The following is a 22638-nucleotide window of genomic DNA, read 5'->3' as shown; positions in this document are numbered from 1 at the left end:
CAGAGACCAACTGGTTTATAATTTCAACCTAGTTGAACACAGTTAAACCTAGTTCAAACCAGTTGGTTAATATGGAAAACGGACGAATTTGATCACTATCCAGTTGAACCAGTTGACCCCAGTTAACTAGGTTCAACTGGAATTTTGACCTGGGAAGGGCATCACACAAATTGCTGTGGGTGTCACTGGTTAATTTTCTGGGAGCATGATGAGAGGGCGTTGTCAACGTACCTGTTGTAGTTTGTGTTGGTGATCAGCCGAGAGATTGGGTGTCATTCCATTCATTGTTGCTCCTTGTTCTGGTTTTCTCAACCAATGAATCTGTTCTGGAAGGAAAAATCAAAAGTTAAACATTTAATAATCAAGAAGTCGAGAAGAGTATTCTTTGGATGCAGGGCTGAAATGTTTCTTTATAGCTAAATCTAAGTGTTTTTCATTTCACACTTCATTTCATTGAGACTAGTTTTTTTTTATGCAAGTCGCCTGACACACAAGGCCTGAAGGCCACTTCAAGGTGTGGGCTACAACTATTTTTGTCAAGAGGCCGTTGCCACCTACTCCTAGGGCTGAAACAGGGTTACCCCTTTTACAGTCCATACGGATGTAGGCTTGGGTATCATCAGTTCGAAGCCTGATCGGTAAAGCAGAAAGCACTACCTCCCCAATTTGTGGAGACAAGGACTCGAAGAAAAGCAAACTTAATCAATGTGGGCTACTAGCCAAGAACCTGTTCAGTTGCTGAAAGGCATTGACATGTACCAGCATAGATATAGATACAGTACACTGTAGATAGATAGACAGATCATGGATAGATAAGTCTCTAAACTCACACGTACGCAACACTCAGACAAATACACAATGCATAAAACTTCCATTATCTGAATTGTATTGAATTTGATGCTGTTTGAAGTCACGTATCAACCTGAACAACAAAACAGAATTTAAAGCCATTGGACCCTTTCGGTTCAGAAAAAAAATTAAAGTTCACAGATTTACAAATAACTTACAGGGTTTACAGAAGGCAACGGTGAAAGACTTCTCTTGAAATATTATTCCATGAAGTGCTTTACTTTTAGAGAAATCAGCAAAACAATATAATTTCTCGTTAACGAGAATTATGGATTTATTTTAAACACATGTCATGACACGGCGAAACGTGCGGAAACAAGGGTGGGTTTTCCGTTGTTTTCTCCCGACTCCGATGACTGATTGAGCCTAAATTTTCACAGGTTTGTTATTTGGTATAGAAGTTGTGATACACGAAGTGTGGGCCTTGGACACCACTGTTTACTGAAAGGGTCCAATGGCTTTAAAAGGAAATAGCACTTTTAAGGATTAGAACAAAATATTAGCAATGTCATGAAAAACATAGCCAGCGCTTCAAATCAACTAAATACAATAAGAATGTAATTAAATACAATAAAAATGAACACAATGAACAACAGTGTGAGAAAGGATAAATATTATTAGTAAATAAATCATTATTTAGATGAGTTACTTAATTATTGAATTACAATTTACATTAATAATTTTATTTAATAATAAATGTTAGCTGGCCGTACCTTTAAATCGTCTGCAGAAAACAATCAAATTCTTGCCACCACTCAACTGCCTTCGCAAATCAGACTTCACTGTAACTTATAATAGTATAGAAAATCTAGTTCTAGATGAGTCAGTGCAAAATAAATCCAGAATCCACGATCTCTGCATCACATGTTTTCCTTCATTGTTATGGATTGAAAATGAAGCTGAATGAATTCATATGAATCAATCAATGACCAGATTGTTTGACTTTGAGTTCTGAGTGCACTCTTTGAGTTGGGGTCCCAAATTCCAACAGCCAAGCATGGCACTGCCAGTCAGCCAGGTGAGATAGTTCAGCAAAGCTACAGACGGCTCAAAGTGTCCAGTGTGTGTGATATCAACAATGGAATGAATGCATGGTTGCACCAGTTCCATACAAAGCTCTAACCATGCCCAGCCCGCCGTGAAGGAAGCTTAGCAAGGCTCCAAAAAATCAAAAGTATAGCCAGGGGCCACGACTGACAATTCCAACTCAACTCAAAAGGATTTCCTAGTTACCTTGGCACAGAAGTTCCGATAATGAATGCGCAGCAGCGTTCTGATCCTCAATATTTCATCTGCTCAAAATGCATGCACACACAACTGAAGTGGTTGATGGTTTTACGCATGAATTAAGTCCGATGATCGGTTGGCAAGCCAAGCATGACGGCTCCACCCACCCTGTATTACTGTCTGTGGGCACTTCGGAGTAGTTTTAGCCCGCTGCCGAGTGACACACCTCCTACCTCACTGCTCCATGGTCTGATTATTGAAAAATAACGATTGACAGTAACACTGTTACAAACTTAAGAATGAGAAGACACTATTTAACGGATGATCGAATACATCTAAGTAACAAAAATGATGTTTTTTGGCTTCCGTTTTCAGTTACCAACCTAAGACAGTCAAGCTGATCATTTCGAGTGGCGCGCTGATGTAGCGCCCTCTTTTGATATAATACTCACAAGTTTTTCGCGCACATTATTTTGGGAGTCTTTAATAAATATTTAAGAATTATCTGTGAATCAAAGTATCTATGGCATTATTCATAAGGAACTTTGAATATAATTTTGTTTGTGTGGTATAGGAGCACCTAGTTATTAGATTAAAATACACAACAGCTACTATTAATTGATGAATTATCAACTGATTAATTTCTCCTCACGTAATGACTTTACGAAATAGCGCCCTCTCGTGGTAATAGTGACTGGGACCGCCTCCTTTTATTGCATACGTTGCATATGCATAGTCAACAGATTCATAAAATCCATTCTGTAGGGTCATCAGTCAGGTGACGTATGAACGTTACGTGAATGAACTAGGCCAAGTTCGTTTACTTTTCTACCAACTTTCTCGTGCGTTTGTGTGAATTTCAAAGCTAAATCTCAACAAATCTTAACCAAGGGGTTGACGACGTATGTTTTTTGCTTTATTTGGTGAAACACAAGTGGCTTGTTTTGACTCAATTATCGTACCCTCTTGCCTTGGAGTCCAAGTTGGCAAAATCTGGACTGCCGGAGTCCGGAGAGATGGAGCGTGGCGTGCGACTCGCCATGGGTTCATTCGCAGATTCTGACGGCATGCCGACATCCATGTTCCACGCTAGGATGATCTACACTATCGTTGGTTCGACAATTGCATTTCAATGCTTGAATATCACGCTAAACTTCACACCAGCACCGCAGAAATACTACTCTGAACCTCGGTTTAGATGGAGAAATATATTGACTTCTTTTACACATGCTATGATTTCGGGATTTTGCTCGATTTTCTGGTGAGTGCTGAATAATTTTGGGGAGGATACATTTTTGGTATTGAATTCGTTGTTGACGATGTTTGATGCGTTTATAATTCTTTCCTTGCTAGGGTTACATTGCTGGAATGCTGCCTTGCAATTCATATACTCTCATTTAAAAGGAATTTTTGTCAGTTTGTAATCCAGTCTTCAAATTTGTTTTTGTAAAACAATTTTATTTTTATTTTGAAAATGATACTATTTAAAAAAGAAGAAGTTTTTTATGAGAACTATACTACATTGTGTACACATTTCTACATATTTTGTAAGTTCAAAGAGACATGAATGGACACCCCTAGCTACTCGATTATATGTTAATGTTAATGTTACTATTGTTAATGTTACAAAAATTGTAATGTTTAAGTAGTTTGAGTCTGAGTTACTAAACTAACTTACTGGACGCAACATAAACAATGCTATACTAACAATACGTTTGCATATTATGCCTTGGTGTCCTTTCCCCTTCAATCATTCATATCAGTCCATGGAGGTCAGACCAACCCTGTGTATTGAAATCAAAATCATAATCTAAAAGTAAATGTGATGGGATGAAAGTACAAGTTTTGTTTGGCATATACACAAGTGAAATAGCGGTTTTCAAATCCCCCCAAAAAATTCTCAACTAATTTGCAACTTTCATTTCAATTGCATCAAATACTTCTAAAGCAGTTTTTCTTGATGATCCCTGAATCCCACTGGGCAATTTTTTTCATTGATCCCTGAATCTGAGTGTTATGTAACTTTCCATTTAATATGTTTAGTATGCGAAGTCCATCTGTCAATATAAATAATCAACGCATACAAACATCAAATAGATAAGGTCAAACACACCAGGTCAGAAATCCATCACATAAAATTTGCAGCCAGAAGATTAAACAGATAAATACTATAATTCTTGTTTAATCAGTGGTTTGCATTTTACTATTTTTTGTGTAAATGTCTACTGTATTTAAAATGCAAAACACCCAGTGGCCCAAAAAAGCTTACAGGCACTCATAATTAAATCGCGCACAAACCGCCGAACACAATCACATGTAATAATGAAAGAAAAAGCCCACTAGCTAACCATAATGTATGTTTTTCACATTACAATAGAGACACGGCTGTTAGTGTACTGTTATAAAACTCAGGAATAGCAAGTCATCGTGTGTGTGTTGATTCAGTTACGTACTTTCACACTATAAAGCCACTACAGGCTGTTGCCATGCGAGCATAATCAGCAATATAGGAAGTCATAATGGAATTGTTTTCCCGTCCATTGTGCCGTCCATTGTGTCGCTGTTGAGTAACAATTTTAAAGTTCATGCTGGGTTCCCACTTAATACCAACATGCCCACCATTCACGTACACAGTGAATTATAACACACTAGTGACAAGTGAAATTTGATCCGTTTTAGAGGACTTTAGAGGTTGAGATTAAAACTTGACATTGTGTAAATTACAAGGTGGAGAGGTTTGCCTGCAGCAAGATTAAGGACCAAATTTCATAGAGCTGCTTTAAGAGGCACTGGACACGTTTAGGGGTTCCTCAAAATAGCATAAAAACTTACTTGGTAATGAGTTTACAGAGATAAAAACATTGTGAGAAACGACTCCCTCTGAAGTTGATAAGTGAGAGGTAATTTCTCACCAAAATACTTGAATCTGAGAAAGACTAAAGGACTTAAAAGCAGCTATGAGAAATTGGGCTTAATACAGTTTCATAAAGCTGTTAAACAGAAAAACAAAAAAAGGAACCAGTTTAACAGTATTGCTTAGTACTTTTGTGGGTAACATATTTGTGCTGAGCAAGATTTTTCTAAGCTAGGCAACTTTCTATCTGACCACCACTGCCCTTATGGGTATCATAAAAATAATAATTTTTAAGGGGGTGTGCTGTACGAATTGTTTGAAACTTGACAATTAATTAATATTTGAAAAGGAAATGCACACTTTTAATCCATTTTTAACTTGAACAAGTTTCTGTTGTGTTGTCCTTCACAGTTTGTACAGCTCACCAGAACTACTTGATGATCTTATCCACAATGTGACTCCAATGGGGGAAGTACTGGTTGCCATATCAGTAGGTAGGTTTACAAATAAGAGTAGACTGTTTGAGTCCAGACTACACCATTTCTGCTCATAACCAACACTATTCTGAAGAGAGTCATCTACATGGTTGTACCCACAAGTTTACTATTGGAGTTTTTTTTTTCATAATAATAATACTAACACGTTTTTATAGCACTTTTCACACCCGGAGGGCACCCCAAAGCGCTTCCAATTATTACCCCTGGTCACTGGGCCTTAATTCACTCCTTAAACCATCTCAGCTCCCTCAAGAGTATACAACCTCATGCAACAAATGCGCTTCTCGGCTATATCAATCATCCACACAATTAGGAAGCCTCTAATTTCCTGTTTGGACGTCCCCCTTATCCAGCGTTCTCCCCTACCAGTTGTGAGCTGACCCAATAGACCTTTCACAAAAACCCATTGCCCAAGCGCTACCTGTTGAATGAGGTGCCTGCTGGTCTAGCTAGTGATCAAGTTTGATCGCTAGCTAGACCAGGGGTCGATTTCACAAAGAGTTAGGGTCCTAGGAGATATTTAAAACGTATGGCTAGTCTTAAGTTAGGATGAGTCGAGATGAGACTAGTCTTAACTCTTTGTGAAATCCACCCCAGCATGCATATGATCGCTAGCTAGACCAGCATGCACCTCATTTCATGCCTAATGTGCGTGCACTGAGTATTTGCAATGAGGTCTATGGCAGTTAAAACAGCTGAGTACCAGTGGGTCTGATTGGCTAGTTCAGTTTGAAAAGCTTCCATCAATTGAAATATGGACCACTCTTGTCGACTTGCCCCTTAATTTTAGCCATGAATATGTGCCGTTGAAACGTAACTGTGGTTTTATCTGGCTTTCTTGAATAAATAAATAAATAAATAAATAAATTCTTCTGTGTTGATATATCCGCAGGTTACTTCATCTATGATGTCATCGATATCCTACTCTACCGGTCAGTCACCAACACCTGGCCGTTATTAATTCATCATATTGTTGTAAGTAATCATCATAAACTTAAAAATGTCCATCGTACCACAGCAAAAAAGTTCAGATGCAATTTCCAACTTCCAAAGTTCAGTATAATTATAAAATAGGCCTATACCCTCCCTTTAAGGAAGGGTGGATAAATATTTACCAAAGGTATTAATAAACCCTGGGCTGGCATTAAAGGAACACGTTGCCTTGGATCGGACGAGTTGGTCAAAACAAAAGCGTTTGTAACCGTTTTTTATAAAATGCATATGGTTGGAAAGATGTTTTAAAAGTAGAATACAATGATCCACACAAGTTTGCCTCGAAATTGCGTGATTTTCCTTCTACTGTGCGAACTAACATCGTCGGCCATTTATGGGAGTCAAAATTTTGACCCCCATAAATGGCCGACGTGTTAGTCGACAAGGTAAAAGGAAAACCACGCAATTTCGAGGCATGTTTGTGTGGATCATTGTATTCTACTTTTACAACATCTTTCTACCCATATGCATTTTATAAAAAACGGTTACAAACGCTTTTCAAAGACCAACTCGACCGATCTAAGGCAACGTGTTCCTTTAAAGTGCCATTGACAAACATGTGTGTTCCAACCTTACACTGGCCACCGGCCAACTTGATTGTGAGTTAACCAACCATTTGAAACCATTTTAGTGTATGGTTAGTTGTGGCGGAGCGGTCAAGTACACTAGACTCTGGAGTTTCTGAATAGCAGATTTAAACTACTCAACCTTCAGAGGGAGCTGTTTCTCACAATGTTTTATACTGTCAACCTCTCCCCATTACTCGTAATCAAGAAAGGTTTTATGATGATAATTGTTTTAAGTAATTACCAATAGTGTCCACTGCCTTTAAACTAAACTTGATAAAACCTGTAATAAAGAAAGCTCGAAATTCTGTTTTTCCCCTACAGATTTTGTTTTGCTTTGGTATCAGCTTATATCTCCGTTCCTTCATCGTGTATTCGCTAGTTTCCCTAGCAGCCGAGATCAACAGTGTTTTCCTTCACTTCCGACAAATCCTTCTCATAGTTAACACGCCAAAACACTCCGCTATTTATCGAGCGAACAGCGCCATCAACATCGTGTCGTTTCTTTTTTTCCGTTTCGGTACGCTGGTTTGGATGTTCTACTGGCTTCAGAGCCATTATCGAGAAGTGCCGTTTCTCTTGTATTGTGTTGCTACGGTAGGACTTATTACCATGGTGATTATTAATATGGTGCTGTACAAGAGGTTACTTATTAGTGACTTCATCGCTCGGGGGGATAAACTGAAAAAGGAAAAGAGCGTCTTGGAGAAGTAAAGATGAACAATGGAGGAGTGAGTTGGTTCTGAGTGATGTAAGATTTCAATGATGAGCATTATCTGCATGGATCTTGCATTGATGTATCATGCCGCCATCTTTAGAGGAGCAACAATGACGAAACTATGGAAACGCGCACCTACATGTACGCACTTTGCACAGGATAACCAATGAGCAACTTTCAACCTCCATGTGAGGGCGCCCTTCTCAAATGATGTCATGCGCATTTTGGAACATGTACCTTTGATATTCAAGATGGAAGACAAATCACCAGCAACAAATTTCAACACAGAACAACAGTCCTGTTTTACATGCTAAGCAGAACATTACTTAGCACTCCGTAGCTGCTTATGTATTTTTTCGCTTAGCATTAAATTATAAGCAATATTAAGAAAATTATGGGGTAGCATTGTTCCATTGTCAAAATTACCTCGTAATTTGGTGTGTGTATGGACTCAGTAACATAAGTGTGTACATCGACAATGGCCCAACCACGATTTATCGGAGAGTCAATCGACTTGCGTCAGTACAAAGTTTTCCATCTGGTCTACATGTATGTCAGCGCTACCAATGGTATTCCTGTGTGTGTACTCCTAGTGTGATATTCTATGCATTTTTGTGTGAAATTAACCGTTAACAAATATTGATGTAGAATATTTGATATTTTTTTGTATATGTTGAGGAATTGTTTTATAGAATTCCCACCCTCAATAATTATTTGTATTCCATTATTTCACAGCATTTTAATTTTGTTTTAATTGTGATAAATTTTGTAATTTTAATGAAGAAATTAAAAAAATTCAATTATATAGGGGAGACTAATTTATTTGAAACTTGTTCTGTATTTTAACCCGGCTTCACTTTGCAATAATGGTAATGGTCTAATCTTTTGAACCTATCAGAGTGGAGTGTCTTGGTTGGCCAAGCGGTCAAGCGCACTTGACTCAAGCTCTTGTGTTTCAGATTGAGCAAAGTGTGGGTTCGAATCCCGGTCTTTACACTTTGTGTTCACCAGCAAGACACTATTGCTGGGACGTAAAGCTGTTGGTTAAATGTGTTGTGTAATGCGCGTAGACCCAGTTACATTTATCACTAAGAGAAGTGGTAAGCCCCTGTGTTTCTGGTAGTGAGTGTGCCGCAACACCATGTAAACCCTTGTAAGGTGCTACATTAATGGGTCTCATTTATATTCAAAAGTGCTTTGAGACGGTAGATAGAGCGTGATATGCAAACATTAATGTTATTATTAGTCTTTGTTAAATGTATTGTAACAAAATGGCTGCAATATGGTTAAAATATTAACCAATCTCACACATGCTGCTTGTGTTGGTGATCCCAACCAGGTTTAAACTTCGGTTGTTGATTTTAAAACATTTTTGAAAAGTTTGACTGTACCATGCTGCCATTATCGTTCAGACTAAACTGCACCGCCAAGAGTACTGGGCTTGGTTTGGCTTGATTTCAAGACGCCGTATTAAATTGCAAACAAGCAAATAGTGCCTACAGAATTCATGAAAAATTACTAACGCAAAGTGTTGTTAATAAAGGTGTTATGACTAAATTCCATTAAAGGGCAGTTATTTTGTGTGTTGTACAATGCCATATTTCACAAGGTGCATTCACATAGTATGTTATCAATTGTAAAACCAAAGATTGTGTCAATTTTGTATATTAGAGTTTGTAAATACTAAACTTGTATCATGCCTTCGGTCGTTATTTGTAATCGTGTTCCACTTGTTGTTTGTATATAATGCATTCATTAACAGTCATAAACAGGTGGGTTAATGAATGAATACTTACACAAGTCTAATTTTTTTTTTACAGCTGATGTGGTGAAAAAAATACACATGATGTCACTGTCCAATTTAGTTGAAAATTTTGCCATGTGGAACAACAAAGACAGGTTTATGCTCCCAAATGATATATTTATTTCAAATGTGTATCAGGGGCAACAAGAGACTTTTTGGGACACTAGGTGGCAGCAGACGTGCGCATGCTCAAAATAGATAGAACGTCTTACCACAAACCAGGTGTATCCGCTAGTGCAGTTTATTGTCGCACAAGCAGGTATTTCGGCTAAAAAACAAGACTGTATGCACATCTAAGTGCATGCCCCACGCTGTTTGTTTTGGGCGTTTCTAAATGGCGTCTGTGGCGACTTCAACCAACGCACTGGACCCCATATCCAGTCGATATATATATATTGAGATCCGTGTCAGAACTAAGTCAGCAATTGACATTTTACCTGGTTAAGTCTGCTGCCCCCTAGCGTTTCAAAATATCAGATTGTTAGGCCGTGTCCGAAATGGCGACTTTGGCTACTATTCTTCAACACTGGCAGCCGCGCTGATCTAGCCGTAGCTGTAGCCAAAGTCGCCAATTCAGACACGGCCTTAGTTTCTGTTATCACATGTAACCTCAAAGGTTGATACGCCAAGATGCCTCAAAATCTCCAGTGCATTTGACAAATAACAAACAACAGCATTTTGTTTACTACATAGGTGGTTTCTCAGGAAAGGTGAAAGTTTAAATTTTGTAAAATTGCTGCAGAATGTAATTCTATGTTTGTTAGTGATTGTTATGATGAAACCCAACGTGCACTTAGAATGGTTTTGATGGAATAAAATAACATTTAAAATGATTTCACTGCTGTTTACACTGGTGTTATTTCAAGTCATAGAAATGGAAACTCTGATCTCTACCACACTGTGTCCAGAGCCGTGTTTTAATGACTCTGACTAGCAGATTCTGACTGGAAGTGTCGTGGCGACGAATTCAAACTCTGGTGTTTTTGATCAGCAGAGTGTGGGTTCGAGTCCAAGTCGTGAAAGCTGTGTCCTTAAGCAAGACACTTAAGATATAGAGTAGGATTTGAAACTTTGCATGGTGGAAATAAGATATAGAAGAGTTTGCGGTAACACCATGTAATAACAATCTCTAAATGAGTTGGGGTGGTACTGAAAAAAAACCCGTTGGATTAACCTGATGTTTCGATCAGTATGCTCTGATCGTCTTCTCAAGACACTTAACCATTGCTTCGTCCTTGGGATGGGACGTCAAGCCATTGGTCCTGTGTGTTGTGTAACACACATAAAGAACCCATTGCACTTATTATCCTGGCTGGATTGGCAGCATATTGCGCCACAGCACCTTCAAAACCATTGGTGCCCAGTAGTAAGTCTCAGAGTTCAAACGTAGTCACACCATTCAGGTTGATACTGTATGTTAAAGCGCCTTGAGTGTCACTGAGTGACGGATATGTGTGCTATATAAGAAGCCAATATTACTATTATTATTCTGACCGTAAAAAGCATTGAAACAAATTCCAAGGGATTTTGGAGAACAGGATAGCTGGGACAGGCCAAATTACCTTTGTGACAGGAACTTTGTTACAAGATTATAACAGAACAGCAAAACAAATACACACAAAGCGGAAAACGGCATTCAGGACTTCAGAATGTACTCTTTAATAAACTGTATCAAGAACCCCGTTTCGCTTTGAAAGTGGCCATGATGTAGGGTAGGCTGTGTGCGCTGCTAAACGCATACGTCAATGAAACACACAGCGTTCCTGGTTCGATTTCTATGGCTCACACGCGTACACCAACACGCACACGCTCACAGACGCCATGTTGTGAGACAGATATTTCAATGGTAACACCGTATTCCATACAATCTTTTGCCTGGAACTAGTTGCCAATAAATAATCGCGTAGGACATTATACTAAAGAACAACAACGATCTTCTATGGTTCTCATGTTGGCATAATGCCAATTTTTATTACAGGTCATGATGAGTTAATATAAATGAATGAATTGGTGCAAAGTTAGCATTGCAAATTTACAAAGGAAAATAACACCGATCATAGAAATCATAAATTGAAAATAGGAGAGAACAAAAACGGTAAAATTAAAATGTGCTAAAATGCTGGGTCAATTTTGATGGCACTGCTTACTGCAAAATTCAGGGCCCAATTTCATAGAGCTGCTAAGCACGAAAACTTGCTTAGCATGAAATTTCTTTCTTAATAACACAGGACTACCAACCAAATTTCCATTTGTTGCATATTGCTTGTTACTGGTGTACAGCTGTTGTTTTCTTATCCTGAAAATCCAACTGAAATTTGGTTGGTAATCCTGTTTTTTATCAAGGCAAAAATTTCATGCTAAGCAAATTGTTGTGCTTAGCAGCTCTATGAAACTGGGCCCTGTGCTTAAAGCGCCCTGTAAAGTGTGTGGCTCTGCTTACCGTAAGCAAAGTTTCATGGCTCTGCTTACCATAAGCAGAAAGAATTAGTATTAGTAATAAAGAAGCTTACATCAAGTATATTTCACGGGTAAGCAGTGAATATTTGCTTGTGCCTGAGCATACTCTATGTTTCAAGGCATATTCTTCGCTTACTTCTAGCACAGAAGTTGAGCACTTGCTCTGTAAAGGTAGAATGGTGATTGTAGGCACAGAATTCAGAGGTAAGCAGGGCCATAAAAGTTTGCCCGTTGCAATTAATGATGTGCACGTGAAAGTTTGTGTTAACTGAAATATATCATCTACTTGATGAGCAAATGAACCCAGTTTCAAATTCGGGCAGATATTATCATGATTTGGCATGAAACATCAACAAAATAATGTTGATTCTAACTATTTATTTTATTGTATTTATTTAAGACATTATATTCTTTAAACTTCACTGCCAAATGAATAAACAATTGTTTAAAAAATATTATAATTACGATAAAGAACACCATAATCCAGGCCTGCAGTAAAACAAAAATGGGGCTTGGAAGACCATGTCCTCAGTTGCCCTAGTCTTTGCCTTGGTGCCCCTGTTGCAGGAGATTCTGTGTGTGTCCCCCCCCCCTCCCCAAGGAAAACTGTGTAAAATTTCTTTCAATAGCGCCCTCTTTTTGAATCCTCCTCCCCCATGTTAATTTCCCATTTGGTGGACTCTCCGGCGGACAGATTGCTCATTTAAAGGTTTCTGATTACCTTCCTTTGACCCCCACAAGAGGGCGCTATAGTTTGATGACATCACATGCAATTGGTTGATACAAAGTGATACCTTGTCCAAATAGATTTGCTCCTTGCGCAGAGTTCATTTATTTCGCACTAGTCTTCAGTTTCTTCTTCTGGGTTTTCTGCTCGCTGTCATACTGCTCTCGTCTGCTGGTCAACTTACGCACCTATACACGGACAAATCAAAATCAGAAATAATTTCTCATTTTAAACCAATTCTTAATTAGGTGAGGTTTGAGGTAGCACCATGTGAGTGTTGGTTCTGAAAAGAACAGGGCCCAATTTCATGGCTCTGCTTACCGTAAGCAAAGAATCGGCGCTTGCAGAAGCAGGGAATTCTATGCTTGCGTCAAATGTATTCCATAGGTTAGCGGAGAATTTTGGCTTGTACGCTTGCGTACTCATTGTAACAAGGCATTCTACGCTTACACAGCTAGCGCAGAAATTCAGCGCTTGCACATAAGCAGAGAATGGTGATCGTAAGCGCAGAATTCAGCGTTAAGCAGAGCCATGAGAGCTGGGCCCTTATGGTTGACAACTCAACATTTCCAAACAGTGTGCTCTGATCATCTCAAGGAGACTACTAAAGACGATCTCTAATTTATAAATTTTCAGTGTCTGTCTTCTCCAAACCATTTGACTAAAAATTGACCGGAATGATACAGTAGTATTGAGTATGATCCCACTGACCTGTTTCTGTTTGGTTTTGCGTTTCTTCATGAGTTTCTGATAGAGTCTCTTGCGTTTCTTGGTCATCATCATTTCTTGGAGAGAGCGTTCCATCCTGGCTTCCTTCTCGGCTTCATAGACTACATCTACTGGCTTGACCTCACCGGCCTCTACAGATAGCTTAGACGTATCCTTGATTTCCTGGCAAAAAAAAATAAAAAAATAAATCAATCAAAACCATCTAATAAATGTTAAGTTTGCAAAACATTATGTGGTTTCAGCCTTATATTTACGAGTGTAAGTATTATACTTAGAGAATTCTGCGAAAACAAATCACATGCATATTACTCGTTTGGGATTAGAACCGACGACTACAGCCAATCTAGAGCAGATGTCTTACCACTAGACCACTGAGATATCCAAGTACATGTAGCTAGAGGCGGTTCGATTCTTTTACTTAAGCAGCCGGTACCAGAACAAAACCATCTCAAAAACTGACCAAATATTTTCCTCATGGAAATAAATTGATTGGTTGGTAAACAATTTGTTCAAATGTAGGGTCATAGAGAAGGGGTTCACCCTAGTTTTCCTGGTTGGATTGGCAGGATATTGCGCCACAGCACCTGGTAAATCATTACATGGTGCTATGTAAAAGGAGTAGGTCTCATAATTCAAACGTAGTCCCACATACCTTGCAGGAAAAATTGTATGGTACAGTGCCACGAGCGTCACTGAGTGACGGATATCCGCACTATAATAATAATAAGCCACTGTTATTATATTTTTTATAACTTGGGAATATAAAATGCTTACCTGTTGTTTGCTTCTTCTCTCCATGTCTTGTTTTCTCTGTAGTTGACTCAGATGTCTTTCTTCTACTTCAGTCAGATGTGATTCTTCTTCATCTTCGCTGATGTTTCCTCCTTCCTCTTCGTCTTCTTCAGCATCTTCCTCATTTTCTTTCCCCTCCTCAGGCTTTGCTGTATTGTATAAGAATCAGATAAGACTTAAGGCCATGCAAGGTATTGTGACTTTTAAGCGTCTGGTTCCCTTGCCCCTTAATCAACAAGCAATAAAATCAAAATAATAACAAATTCTCATATAGCGCATTTCACAATAACCGTATCAATGCTCTTTACATTAGTGCCCTGGTCATAGGGCCAATAACATCCCTGTAATGTTTCTCAGCTCCCTTGGGAGTATACAGCCCTGAGCTGCCTGTAAGGCGCGTGTGGCTTTTTCATACACAATATCAACCTCTACCCTCACAGGTACCCATTTATACACCTGGGTGAAGAGAAGCAATTACAGTAAAGTATCTTGCTCAAGGACACAAGTGTCATGACCGGGATTCGAACCCACACTCCGGTGACTTAACCACCAGAACTTAACTTTGATGCTCTTAATCACTCGGCCATGACAAGCAATAAAAACACTACGGAGCCAGACCGTGCACTAAATAGTGTAGTAGGTATGCTATGTGAGGAAAGTCTGGACTGTGTAGCGCTTTTGCGTGTTAACTTCTGCGGAGCATCCATCACAGATTTTTTTCTTTCATGCAGCGTTTTTTTTCGCGTGGAGTTTTTTCGTAACGGTGGATTTCCATTTCATGAAATGTGGAAAAACACAAATCTGCGAAAGAGTTGCGTGCCTATAAATGATAACTTGAAATACATGATTATGCTTTGACAACTGACCTGCGTTGATGCCATGTTGTCGGTTCAACAGAGTCTTCTTCTCTGGTGGCATGTAGTCACCCTCCTTCTCCTGGACGAAGGGTGAGAGATGAGGAGGTAGGACTACCCCTGGAAAGTACTCCTCCACTGGGAGTAGGAGGCGGGCGTTAATGCTGTCAAACACCCACTGGGGCTGGATGTAGTACCTAGGAAGGTACAGAGAAGGGTACACATTAGATGAAATGGTAAACCAACATCATGGTGACACCTTAGGGTACACATTAGATGAAATGGTAAACCAACATCATGGTGACACCTTAGGGTACACATTAGATGAAATGGTAAACCAACATCATGGTGACACCATAGGGTACACATTAGATGAAATGGTAAACCAACATCATGGTGACACCATAGGGTACACATTAGATGAAATGGTAAACCAACATCATGGTGACACCATAGGGTACACATTAGACGAAATGGTAAACCAACATCATGGTGACACCATAGGGTACACATTAGACGAAATGGTAAACCAACATCATGGTGACACCATAGGGTACACATTAGACGAAATGGTAAACCAACATCATGGTGACACCATAGGGTACACATTAGACGAAATGGTAAACCAACATCATGGTGACACCATAGAGTACACATTAGACGAAATGGTAAACCAACATCATGGTGACACCATAGGGTACACATTAGACGAAATGGTAAACCAACATCATGGTGACACCATAGGGTACACATTAGACGAAATGGTAAACCAACATCATGGTGACACCATAGAGTACACATTAGACGAAATGGTAAACCAACATCATGGTGATACCATAGGGTACACATTAGATGAAATGGTAAACCAACATCATGGTGATACCATAGGGTACACATTAGATGAAATGGTAAACCAAAATCATGGTGATACCATAGGGTACACATTAGATGAAATGGTAAACCAACATCATGTAGACACCATCTTTAATTCAATTCATTATATGACGTTAAGTCCATACTCTTTTTGGAAAATAATTCAATATGAGAATATCAGTACATAGAACGGTAACAAAAACGCTAGTAGGTATACAAAATGATTACAGTGCCATAGCAAATAATAAATAAATAAATAGGAATGAATTGAAAGGAGCGAGAGCATGAGGCTGTTAGAGTAAGCCGAGGCTTGTACAAAACAGACTATATATAGACAAACAAACAAACAGTCAATCATGAAACAAGGACAAGATGGACAAAACAAACAATGACTTTACAAAACACTGATGAATATATAGAGTAGAAAAGTATAGAATAGTTTGGTTGATTGCTTTTTACACTCGTAGCCAAAGGCCAAATTACAGTAAAAATTACAATTTATACAAAAATAGTTTACATACAAAAATAGTTGATAACAAAGTCTTCTTTTTCATTCATTCAAAACAGTTGTCAAACTGAGGCATGGAGGAAAAACCAAACTGGGGGGAGGGGGGGAGGGGGGGGGGAGAGGGGGTCTTTGTTGGTACGCTACCTTGAGAGGTATTCTTTCTTCTGTTGAGGTCTATCCACAATCTGATGTGTAATACTCTCATCATTCACGTCATATGTTGCTCCAATGAACACCGTCTTATCCCAAGATACCTGGGCACCAAAGCACCTACAAGAAAGAATGAAAATCAACAAAATCATCCTCAGGTCTGGCATGAGTTTGAAATTATTTTGGTAATATTTATAATATGTAATACACATTGATGCTAGAGTAAAACCAAATAATAATCTTTATCCCTGATGCAAAAATTAATATTGACTAAATCTGTCTTTACCTGAGGACAAATGTAAGGGTCTCCCTTGGTACTTCTCTTGCGAGGTAGAACTTGCATCCTTCAAAAAGATTCTTGAATTTCTTTTCTTTGTCTCGTTCTTCCTTGGCTTCCTGAACTGCTTCTGTGTCAAGCGTCTGTCAAAAACAATCCAGAGTAAAGATACATGAGACTTAAAGAAATGAAAGTATTCTTTTGGTATTCTTTTTTTGAAAAACCCTTTTAAATCATGGTATTCCATGTGTAAAAACACCCATAAATTTGTCGCAAACAATTGGAAGGTCGCCATTACTATGTACATGCGAGTGAGGTACGTGGTACATCCGATACAGTCCATGCCACACAGAGAAAACAGTCTGTCCCACACAGAGAAAACAGTCTGTCCCACACAGGGAAACAGCACCCACTCGTACATGCGTTGCGTTGGTAGATCACGAAAGGACTTTCGACCTTTGAATCTTTGAAGGTGGACAGCATCATTTTTTTTGAAGGGAACCATGTTCTATTTTTAGACTGTTGTCATCTGGAAATCACGCTCTATCTCGGCTGTTTGCTGCATTTAAATCGCATGTTTAGAACTCAAAATACACCAGGCGGTATGCGTGTTAAAGGGTCAACGTCCCCCTTCGTGAAACAAAAATGGTGGACAGGAAACAAAATGGCGGACAGCTAACAAAATGGCAGCATAAGTATAGGACATCAATGATTCATAACCAACTTACCCCATCAGCCATAAGCTCCTCATCCTGAACATTCTCCTCCTCATCCTCATCACCGATTGGCTCTTTGCTGACCTTTGCAAGGTCAAGGGTCATGGCTGCGACCCTTTCCTGTTCTTCTTCTTTATCCATACAGAAACTTGTGCTAGTGTCTGATTCGTCGGTTGTGCGGGATTTCTCAATTAGGGAGATCTATGGACATAATTAAGAAGTTTGATTTTCATACAAGTTTTGGATGAAAGCTTTATCTTTAAGTACCAGCTTTTGAAACAGATATATAAGATGAGAACGAATGGCTGAAAAGTTGTGATTGTAAAAAAAGGGAGACCGCCAAACATAAGGCTAGATAGCTAGCTCAGTTGGTAGAGCGCCGGCACATGAATCTGGAGGTTGTTGGTTTGAAATTGGCTGTAATAAATTTGTCTTTGTTCAGCTCCAAATTATTTACGATTTACCCTGTCCGTTTCCCTTGTGGTTTATTAGTCAATATCTGAAACAAAAAGGCGATCCCCTCGCTGCCGCTTCCCAGGTTGAAACGTAAACTTGGGTGTGACCCCTGGCTACACGACAGTTAACAGTTGTATGGCTACCGACTGGCACCTGAACAAAGAAAATAGGGAGACCGCAAATATACGGCCAGAAAGCTTGAAAGTATGCAGTGTTATTACCTTGGGTGGATAGTGTAGATTGAGTGTACTGTACAATCTGTAGTTGATGAAGCCAAGCAGTGTGCTGTAAAACTCCACAAAGGTCGACATGATTCTTAAGTCAATATCTCTCGGCCGCTGGAGAAAATAAAAACAACACACATTTAAATTGTAAGTACTTTTAAAGTCAGCTAAGTTAAGGAAGACAGGTATGCTGGTTTGTAGCTAGACCAATTTTAGTGGTGTGCAATAAATCTCCTTTTATTTATAGTCCACCAAAGGCGAGTGGATTGACAAAATTATCAATGTTTAATGATGGGGCCATTAATGCTGAAGTGCATGCTCCAGGCATGATGGCAGGTTTCCAAACTGTTCATGTTATTGGGCCATGCAATAAGTTGAATGGCCTTTTGACTGTGTTCATTCTCTGTGACATTTGATACCTAGCATTAGCTGTGTCTCAGATCAATGCACAGTGGACAATATTTTGAATTAATCTAGAGGAAATCTGTGCTGGATGGCACAGTGTATTTTGCTCAGAGAGCTGGCCAAAAATTGTGAGTCCTGAGCAGGCCGACCCAGCACCGCCAACCGTGGCTACAGCACTGCAGGCTGAAGTCAAGGAAGAGGGGGTATGTGTGCAGTTGACTCAAGTCACCTATGGTGAGGAATATGTCAGCACAATACATGGAATAAAACAACAGCCACCGGGGCCTGGTATATGAACTTACTGTGGATGTAAAGAGGTAGGGTACGATCCACGTTATTGTTTGTCCTTGGACTTCCACTTGGTAGTAGATACCTTTTATGGATAGAAACACCTGGGGAAAAAAGAGAAATTTCAAGAATTCATTTCATTGATATTATGAAAAACCCATTGTGAGTGCATAAACAAACTACCAGCATTGCCTATGAATTACACTTAAGGTCAAAGTCACACTGCAGCGATAACGAAAAAGATAACGATCACAACGCAAAGGACCCATTATATTGGTTGAATGAGCGTGTGCGTATTCTGCGTGGAGCAATTCAACCAATACAATTCGTTCTCTTTGCGTCGTGATCGTTACCGTTTTCGTTATCGCTGCAGTGTGACTCGGCCTTTACACTGCTAAAGAAAGCACAACAAATTTTGAATAAGTAACTAGCTTTATATAACTTATTCGCGTACATTTCTCTCCAATGAATAAGTAACTAGCTTTGTATAACTTATTCGTGTACATTTCTTTCCAATGAATAAGTAACTAGCTTTATATTACTTATTCGTATAACTTACCTTTTTGAGAGCTCTTGAAGCTATAACAAACTGCATAAACTCCATTGTTAGCCTGCTGCATATTGGTATGAGTCTACTCTCTACTTTAGCGTTCTTCTTCATGGCGCCAAATGTAGCACACATCGTTAACGGGTCATCAATGTCCCGTAGTGCATCCACAAATGTTGGGTACCTGAATACAACATAACATTCCATTCACATTTACTAGATTATTTGTATTTTATCCAAATTTGTTTTTTGTTTAAGCACTGTATACTCAGTGCTTTCCAAAGTCCTGTTTGGGTGTTTTTCTTTTTTTGGGATGGGGAGGGGGTTATGAGGACTATCACAAGGCCAGTGGCAACTTCAAGGTGAGGGCTAAACTTAGCAAATGACCCAAATCAACTTTCACCAAGGCACGTTGCCAACCTACTCCTGGGGCTGGAACAGGGTTACCCCCTTCACAGTCTGTGAGGATGTAGGCATGGGTATCATCCACTAGGAGCCTGGCTGGCAGAATGCACTACTCTCCAATTTTGTACAAAGCAAGTATGGTCAAGTGTCTTGCTCAAGTGCATGAGTGTCATGACTGGGATTCAAACCCACACTCTGCTGCTGACATTATCAGAGCCCAAGTATAGTGAAGTGGTCTGCTTGGCCAGGACACGCCACACAACCCGCAACCTATGCCATGCCAGACCAGATGTCTAACTACTAGACCACCAAACTTGTCTGGTTTCTTGCTACAAAACTTAAATTAGTTTTAAGATTTGTTGACAATACTGAGACCCACCTTTCCTTGACGATGTAGTCTAATGTATAGCCGGGTTTGTTTTCACTGAGGCGTTCCAGACGGGTCCAATCTTTCTTGTGTCTTGCAGATTTCACCTTCCTAGCAAAGATCTAAATGAAACAAACGCATCGCTTGTCAAAATTTGTTCAGAGAAAAACTCGAAGTTGGAACATGTTGCTTACTTGCTTAAGTCGAGTGATGTCCTCGAATCACGATGGTTCCCTAAGCCTTCCTGTCCCCCATTGCCGACTTGAAATCTGTTGATTCAAGTCCCGTGTCCATTTTAAGATTGTCAGTGTAAGTTAGTGCAGGTCTACCAGGTTTCCTCCTCCCATGCTTAGGGGTCCACAGAACAATATTGGACACTGGTTCGTCTTTGATCCTGTAGCAGTGGCCAGCAAAACGCATCCTTCTCTGTCTGATCTTTGCTGAGAGTTGGAGCATTATTTACATGAAAGAACAACTGCTCAATCTGTACTCACCTTATGTGCTCGGAATTTGTTGATGATTGGGTCATGTGCCAGAAATAGGATGTCTTTACTCCGGTAGAAGGTTCTGATGGCTCTCTTGCCTTTGTTAGCCTGGGCTGGGTTATTGGGTTGTACTGGGTATACCCCCTTCAGAATACACAGGCGTCTAAAGGATAAAATGGAATCTGGTATTAGGGGTGCTATTCTCAAAGTTATATTAGTGTATAAAAATTACATGGCAATTTTGAACGAAAATCAACAAGCATTAACATTACTAGCTGCAGCTTGTGCACACTTCGTACAAGTGCCTGCTACGTTTGGTGACACTACATGCCTGCTACTTCACAGAGGCAACGAAGGCTTGCCTCTGTGCCGCTGCGGGATTGCCTTGGTGCCCTTAAAATGCTCCAGTAGAAATATACAAGTTCCTCATAGGGTGCCCTTTACAAAGGAGAAAATGCCTTGGTGCCCCTGCCCTTTCAAAAACGAAGCATACAGGCCTGCACTACATGTACATGTAGGTGGCAGCAGACTTTGGTCATTTTGGTAAGTGTGCTGCCACCTAGCATTCCGAAGTCGCCCATGTACCTGACGCCCTACCATGCTAAATCTTGGTTGTACAATTCTAGAAACCTGAGTCCTCAATGTATAACATTTTAGGTAAAATCTATAAATTAGCTTGGTTTTGTCGTTACCTGAAATCAACCAATGACAGTTGAAGCTTCTTGACAGCCGAGGCTCTGGTGATGAAGTTTGTGGCCGCACCACTTTGGTACTGAGGAGAAAACATAAAAAAAATTGTAAAAAAGTGCACGGTGGAACTGCCATAATTATTGCACTACCAAATCTGAATTCTTGGCCATAGATCATGAGAAATTTTTTCTTCAACTATCAAGCGGGACAGAAGTTTAAACCATCTAAATGTTTTTATTTACCTTTTTTTTTGCCCTGGGGGTGTTTTGGACGTCTTAATAATTAATAAATAGCCTAATAATTATTATTATTTTGTTTTCAACTTCCTTTCAACAACTTTCCCCGCTGTGTAATGAGCGCAGCCATTTTGGAATGATCCCAACCTTAGCAATTATCAAACCATGACGCCACTGACCGACTCGACTGAGCTGTGGGCAGAGCAGATAGTTAATAAACTTAATGTTTCCTTGAGAGTGTTGCTGTTGGAAGAGTCAGATCAGAGAGTGGCAGAACATTAATCGCATTGTCGTTAACCTTTATATGTATAATGTTTAGTATTATAATTATTACACATGTTAAAATTAAAATGACTTTCAATATCAAGGCTTCAATAGGAGGGGGGTCGGGAGGATTGGGGGGAGGGGGCCGGGTATGTTTATTCAGTTCAGAAGTTTTGTGAGAAACTGTAAAATATTGGCGTGATTTTTCAGAAGAATACTTTTTTTCTTTTGTAACAACACTAACATGGTCGACTAATAACATTGTTATTAATAACATAACAATCAATCCTGATCCAAACCCCACACAAACCTCGCTCTCTCGTGTGCGTGACGTGCATGTGATTTTGTGTGCGGCAAGGAAACCGCATGTCCGGTAACTGGACAACATAAAAAGCAACATTTTGAGCGTATTGACACTACCACTTACCTTCTTCTTCTCTCGCCCCATGTCTTAATAATGTATGATTGGATAAATCGTATCAGAAATCGCCAACCATAAGTCGGAAATGAAAGAAAAACGACGATTTAAAGGGAGAGATTTAAGATCTCGTATTCTTGCGTTTCTTTACACGTGCGACTTATCTTGAAGGGCGCCACCAAGTGTCTCGTGAACAATAATTCATATAGTCTGGTACCATTAGTCAGGTAAAACGTAGGTAGAGATAGTGCAATTGACGTTT

General features: G+C 39.5%; 3 protein-coding genes across 6 annotated transcripts in view; 1 reads left to right on the top strand and 2 right to left on the bottom strand.

Annotated features, from left to right (window-relative positions):
• Positions 1-2478, bottom strand: part of LOC139938566 (SEC14-like protein 3) — a 29918-nt gene extending 27440 nt beyond the window's left edge. Inside the window, exons 1-3 of one of the 4 annotated variants that reach the window (XM_071934140.1) lie at positions 2083-2478; positions 1563-1637; positions 232-326 (exon numbers count right to left, since the gene is read on the bottom strand). In XM_071934140.1, coding sequence (XP_071790241.1) covers positions 232-285 — 54 coding nt within the window. In that variant the 5' untranslated portion in view covers positions 286-326; positions 1563-1637; positions 2083-2478. Of the gene's footprint in view, positions 1-231; positions 327-1562 lie in introns of all 4 variants that reach the window. The other 3 variants (XM_071934141.1, XM_071934142.1, XM_071934143.1) reach the window with 3 other exon arrangements.
• Positions 2479-2877: 399 nt separating this feature from the next.
• LOC139939033 (TLC domain-containing protein 2-like) lies at positions 2878-10341 on the top strand. The gene is made up of 4 exons (XM_071934743.1): positions 2878-3337; positions 5342-5424; positions 6320-6402; positions 7311-10341. Exons 1-4 carry the CDS (start codon positions 3093-3095, stop codon positions 7698-7700), a joined length of 801 nt encoding a protein of 266 aa, XP_071790844.1. The 5' UTR covers positions 2878-3092; the 3' UTR covers positions 7701-10341.
• A 1011-nt stretch (positions 10342-11352) lies between these two features.
• On the bottom strand, positions 11353-22545 carry LOC139938336 (pescadillo homolog). The gene is made up of 14 exons (XM_071933788.1): positions 22386-22545; positions 21461-21540; positions 20778-20931; positions 20296-20405; positions 19524-19695; positions 18979-19068; positions 18269-18385; positions 17604-17792; positions 16885-17018; positions 16593-16718; positions 15080-15264; positions 14196-14362; positions 13404-13583; positions 11353-12880 (listed from the first exon to the last, which is right to left on the bottom strand). Exons 1-14 carry the CDS (start codon positions 22404-22406, stop codon positions 12797-12799), a joined length of 1809 nt encoding a protein of 602 aa, XP_071789889.1. The 5' UTR covers positions 22407-22545; the 3' UTR covers positions 11353-12796.
• Positions 22546-22638: the final 93 nt, after the last annotated feature.

Source organism: Asterias amurensis, chromosome 6 (assembly GCF_032118995.1).
Source record: "Asterias amurensis chromosome 6, ASM3211899v1".
Taxonomy (NCBI): Eukaryota; Metazoa; Echinodermata; class Asteroidea; order Forcipulatida; family Asteriidae; genus Asterias; species Asterias amurensis.
The sequence above is the reverse complement of the archived record's forward strand: the minus strand, read 5'-3'. Positions and strand labels throughout refer to the sequence as shown.

Excerpts from the sequence above, each read along its gene's own strand:
- LOC139939033 (XM_071934743.1), top strand. The coding sequence starts at position 3,093 with ATGGAGCGTGGCGTGCGACTCGCCATGGGTTCATTCGCAGATTCTGAC. Across the intron at positions 5,425-6,319 it reads ACTGGTTGCCATATCAGTAG|GTTACTTCATCTATGATGTC; the intron begins GTAGGTTTACAA and ends ATATATCCGCAG. Across the intron at positions 6,403-7,310 it reads TATTAATTCATCATATTGTT|ATTTTGTTTTGCTTTGGTAT; the intron begins GTAAGTAATCAT and ends TTTCCCCTACAG.
- LOC139938336 (XM_071933788.1), bottom strand. The coding sequence starts at position 22,406 with ATGGGGCGAGAGAAGAAGAAG. Across the intron at positions 20,406-20,777 it reads ACAAATTCCGAGCACATAAG|ATCTTTGCTAGGAAGGTGAA; the intron begins GTGAGTACAGAT and ends TGTTTCATTTAG. Across the intron at positions 13,584-14,195 it reads AGAGAAGAAGCAAACAACAG|GAAATCAAGGATACGTCTAA; the intron begins GTAAGCATTTTA and ends TTTTTTTGCCAG.